General features: G+C 35.6%; 1 protein-coding gene across 1 annotated transcript in view; it reads right to left on the bottom strand.

The window, feature by feature from the left end:
• Positions 1-404: 404 nt before the first annotated feature.
• The window catches only part of LOC107570018 (copine-8-like), a 64,015-nt gene continuing 58,654 nt past the window's right edge, over positions 405-5,765 (bottom strand). The window contains exons 16-19 of the mRNA XM_016256213.1: positions 5,025-5,152; positions 4,521-4,623; positions 2,229-2,297; positions 405-701 (exon numbers count right to left, since the gene is read on the bottom strand). Of these exons, the coding sequence (XP_016111699.1) occupies positions 405-701; positions 2,229-2,297; positions 4,521-4,623; positions 5,025-5,152 (597 nt within the window). The remainder of the gene's footprint in view (positions 702-2,228; positions 2,298-4,520; positions 4,624-5,024; positions 5,153-5,765) is intronic.

The raw sequence follows: 5,765 nt of genomic DNA, 5'->3' as shown, positions 1-5,765 counted from the left end.
ATATATATTTTGCTTGATTGTATACAACATTTTATTCCCCCCAAAATTTTGAAAATATATTGTTTTCTGGCTCTTCAAAGATTTTTCTGAATTATGGAATGACAAAAGGAGATACCCCAAATTCACTCTGTAAAAACATTTGACTCTATGTCAAAAATATTCAACAAGAATTTTGAAACTGACTTCATCCAGTGTTCAGATTTTTGTACTAGAATTTAATTTCATTAAATAATGCCTCATTTGCACATTTAAACATAATGTTTTAGAAAACTTGTAATACAAAAAATGTTTGCAATTATCAATGTAATCAATCAACTGGGTAAGTAAGGTGATAACTATTAGTTAATATTTTTACCCTATTCACCTGCAGTGTCTCGCCTTAATACAACTTTAACTGAGGGTGCTTAGCACCCTCTAGCACCCCCGTAGAACTGGGCCTTTCCCACAGGCAGATAGTTCAGGGCAGGCAGAAGAGGGGGCATGTGTGCATATACATCCAAATAACAGTCCACTGAGCTCGGCTCACCCTCAGCTATGGTACAGTGGGTGGAGCTTCCCTCCACGCTCTCGCTGTCCATAGTAAACTCCCCTGTGGCAAGCTCTGTAGCCGGCTCTCGCACCTGGTCTGACGTTACAGGCTCTGGCTCTGGGGCGATTCTCAGCTCCGCGCAGTGGGGTGATGGTGGGCTGGGCTCTGGGTCCTATTGTGTTCCGGTCTGGAATAAGGACTTCATGGTCTCGTCATCAAACGGTGACGTGACGGCAAGACAGGTGAAACTTAGGGCAAATGAAACTAGATTGTGGCTCTCCCGAGCCACAGTTGAAAACTTACGCCTCCTCTCCATAACGAAAAAAACCCCACAAAAAAACTTTCAAAACTAAACAAAAATGTGAGGATAACATGCCGTGCACTTTCACTTCTTTGGTCCGGTCTTCTGTAACAGCTACGGTAAGATAAACACATGACGTTCTGGAACAGTGTTGTAAATACAACTTAACCACTGATTTCTAGTAGTGTCCTCTTTTTGAAGGCCAAACAAAGTATTTTCGCTTTCACAACAAAACACACAGCGTCTTCACGACATGGCGGAAGCAACAATACTACAGCGAGAATAAGTTACTCCTTCTTTCTTTGCGTGAACATTTGGGAGGTGTTATGCAAATCTTCCCACACAGTGAGGTAGATATGTGGGGGCGTGTTAGAACGAGGCGTTTTAGGTAGGTGTGGCTGACTCTTAACTTTTATAAAGAATATCTCTTTGGATTTGAGACTTTAGTCTTTGCAACTTTAGGGATCTTATCTATTCACGAACAGCTTGTAACACTCCAAAGAGAAAGGAAAACTTGAAATCGCATCATATGACCCCTTTAACATTGTACACATTTGTGGCACATTATGGCTCCGACACGGCCACCGGCCGCTCTAGTCAATGCTTGTGTTTATACCAGCCTTGCCATGACATGTTTCAGAAGCGTCTCTCTGCACTGCTTTGCAGAAGATACACATATACGGCTGCAAAATACGTAAACCTACCAACATCCGTCGCCATGACTTTTTGCGAGAGGAAAAATTACATTTTATTCACACATAATCGGTTAATGAAAACAGCGTCAATTCGCAATAGGTTTTTTATCGACATAAAATATCGCAAAATTTGGAAAACCCAGCTAATGACAATGAATGAAAAATTAACTTTAGTGAGAAGTACTTCAACACAATTTAAACGAATATAATAAATAAAATAAGCTTTTAAAAAAACTTTATTCACTAAACAAATTGGCATGTTTCAATTTAGTAAAAGAGATGTTTGTGCAAATTTGTAAAATTGTCGCCATCATGGCAGCATTGCACCATTATCTGACTTGCACAATGGAGACATGAACGTGCACATGTAAATCATTCTCATTCACTCTGAACAAATATGCTACCAACAAACTAAATATGAAAACTACAGCAGATGAGGCAGTGATGACAGTTGAAACTAAGTAACTTTTCAGATGAACGGAGAGGTCCAGGGTTATTTAAGAAATTAACTGATAAGCCAATGGAAATTTCAAAGCTCTCACAGCACATACGCTACTAATGACGTTCTGGGAGACTGATTGGTCTCACTGGAGCATGTGTGAAACAGGTTTCTCTTTTGATCTGATCTGGTTTGATGGTTCTCTGCTGGACTAGACTGATATCATATCGCATCTTCAAACATCCCCAAAGACATACATATCACTCTCATCTTACCGTCAAACTCAGCCGGCCCGACTCCAACGATGATAACTGACATGGGAAGACTGGAGGCCTTCAACAGAAGGGAACAGTTCATCAAAACAAGACCCGCAGGAATACCCTCCTCATACAATTCAACATTTGTGACCCTCTCTGTGAAATCCAGGCTAAAGTCTCAAAATCTAATTATGAGATAACAACCATCAAAGTTTAATTTCAACCATTAATTTCACTATGATTTCAGTCTTTGACATGGCCTTACTCAGTCGATATTAAAGATATCAAGGTTAAATTTTCACAGAATGTTCTTTACCGTATGAAGGATGATTTTAAGTAGAAAACAGTAAATCACAAAAAAAAAAAATACTTTAGCTGGGTTTTCACATCCAGGGTCACATTTGTATAATAAAACATGCACAAAACAGACTTGTGATCGCAGTATTGCAATACAACATCTTGTGTTCCGATCTATGGAGGCACATGAGGCACTGTTCTCAAATATGGTACAAACTGGTTTTCATATACGTTTTTAAACAATGGCCAATTTTAAACAATTAAATGCCTGTGATCCCTGTAAAAGGGTGATTTGAAATAAATAATAAATAAATAATGAGCAAAAATGTTTGCAATATTTAGCTGTGTCCCGCATTTTATGTTCAACTCTGTTACTGCATCATTTCTTCCCATTCCTTTCCAGAAAGTGACACCATTCCATTTTCTCAATTTTTGGAGAAATTATAGTGTTGAATGGATTTGTCAAGCTAAATCATTCAGCCCTGTTACTGAGTTATTTAAAACAAATAAATAAATATTACTCTTGCAAATGTTTCATATACGTTTTTAAACAATGGCCAATTTTAAACAATTAAATGCCTGTGATCCCTGTAAAAGGGTGATTTGAAATAAATAATAAATAAATAATGAGCAAAAATGTTTGCAATATTTAGCTGTGTCCCGCATTTTATGTTCAACTCTGTTACTGCATCATTTCTCCCCATTCCTTTCCAGAAAGTGACACCATTCCATTTTCTCAATTTTTGGAGAAATTATAGTGTTGAATGGATTTGTCAAGCTAAATCATTCAGCCCTGTTACTGAGTTATTTAAAACAAATAAATAAATATTACTCTTGCAAATGTTTTTTTTTTTCAATCATGTTTTATATTCATCAAAATCTACAAAGATTTGGTCTCCTTCTGAACGAAGACTTAATTTTCTCTAAATATACAAACACTGTATGTACATGTTAATTGCAGCCCTGTTATACATTCTGACATATGCATACATTTTATGTACATTTATACATAACTTTTATGTTTGAACTCTGTAATTCTGAAATCTGAAACATGAGGCCCACTCATTAAGCCCAGGAAACGTGCCCTGCTCATCTGCACACTGACACATTATGAACGACTCATGTCATGGTTCGAAGAGATTCTGCCCATCACAGTCTGCACAATATATCACATTTCAGCGTCTCGCTTGATGTGTTTAAAGGAAAGACAAATGGATCCATTTAAGACTTTTTTTTCTAATTCTGTATTCTTCATATTGTAATAGTATCCACAATGAGGTATCAACAAACTTTGTGAGTGGGCGTAAATTCTTCTTTTTTATTGCAGCGCAATGATAGTCTCATTTTTCATCCAATAAACATGTTTTCTAGTGATTAGAATGACAAATGCCTATTGTTTACAAAGCAAACAAACTTAGACTAAGACTCTTAAAAATAAGGTTCCAGTGTGATTTTTTAAATAGATTTTTTTGTAAATTTTTAAACATTCTTTCAGGTAGATAATCAGGTATGATCCTCAAATGTCAGCCCTGTTACCATGATTTTGTAGTCGGCAACTGTTAACTGTTTAGGAAAGAATGTAGTTTTACTGCCTTGAGCAGAAGACTTGTAATGTCAAATTAAAAAGTAAACCATTCGTCTACTTCAAAATCATGGTAACAGGGCTGATATTTTAAGATAATACCTTATTGAAAAACAACATTATTCAGACAAAGAATTGTGGAATGATGTCTTTTTTTTTAACAAATTTATGGAATAGTTCATCACCTTAAAAGGGGGAACATTTTGATGGTAACAAGAGTTGATAACTTGGGGATACAATGTTGACATTATGTCAAAATCTTGCTATTTATAAACATAAAGTAATAGACCTACCACATAGTAAAACTTGGTGTCAGCTATTCATTGCCATGTTTTATAAATATGTATATAAGGGATGCTTGTATTTTCTATTATTCCAAATGGTGTAAAGATGGCAGGGAACTGTTTTTTTTTTACTTACATTTACAATGGATTCTTTCGTCTGAGCCATGTCTGAGATGACCCCATCAGAGATGATGAGGAGGATGAAGTATTCAGATCCATCCTTTACTAATGACGCATATCTGCAAAGAAATACGCTGATCACTTCATGTGCTTGTAACGGACACAGAGGCTGAATCGCAATTCAAATCCAATGCATCCTAGTGTCACAAAGAAATGTACATCTAAAATAGTCAAAAGTACCATGATGGTGTACTATTTGTGGTAGATTTTCCAAGTATGCCCCAACACATGCTTTTTGGGCTATTGCCTACAATCGGTTCTTTAATGAGGTACCAGGATGCAAACATAACATTGTAGTAACATAACAAAATAAGAAAAAAATGAATGGTTTAACATTCTATTATATGCAATCTTACTGTAAAACAAAACCTGCAACTTTTTTTTGTAACTGTAAATTGTAACAGGATATTTTTAACGCATGGCCTAAACAACTAGTGTGAAATATAATTGGCTGCCTCACCTTGCTACATGATTAATGACAGGTGAGAAGTATGTTGGTCCATACAGACGAACAGACTTCAGACTCTGATAATACGCCTCTAGAACACCCTCTATCCCACTGCAATATGGGTTTTCTGGGTTCCCGTTCTGTAAGTACACATAAAAATGAACATATGTACATGTGATACACACATTCACAAATACAAGCACCAGAGAGTAAGACACAAACATACTGTAAATGAGTGTGCTTAATTGTACTGAGCACTTGCAGTGTATGTCAAATTGTAAAATTATATTTTATATACTTTAATTTCTTTTATGGATATACATTTACATTTATCCAAAGCGACTTACAAATGAGGACAATGGAAGCAATCAATATCAACAAAAGAGCAATGATATGCAAGTGCTATAACAAGTATCAGTTATCTTAGTGCAATACACGTAGCAAGAGTTTTTCTAATTATATAATAAATAAAAAGAAAACACATGTAATAGAAAAAGAATAGAGCAAGCTGGTGTTAGAGGCCTTTTTTGCTTTTTGTTAATTGTATAATAAATAAAAAGAAAACAAATAGATAGAATATAAAAAGAATAAAAAGAAGTGTTCGTTTTTTTAAAGAAAACAAGCAGTTAGCAAATTAATAGAGTGCAAGTCTTTTTAAAAAATATAATTAGAATAGAGAGTGCTAGAGTTAGAGGGTCAAATAAAGATGGAAGAGGTGTGTTTTAGTCGATTCTTGAAGATGGCTAAGGACTC

The sequence above is a fragment of the Sinocyclocheilus grahami genome, unplaced genomic scaffold (genome assembly GCF_001515645.1).
Source record: "Sinocyclocheilus grahami isolate Dianchi unplaced genomic scaffold, SAMN03320097.WGS_v1.1 scaffold1405.1, whole genome shotgun sequence".
NCBI lineage: Eukaryota > Metazoa > Chordata > Actinopteri > Cypriniformes > Cyprinidae > Sinocyclocheilus > Sinocyclocheilus grahami.
This window is presented reverse-complemented; position numbering and strand designations above follow the sequence as displayed.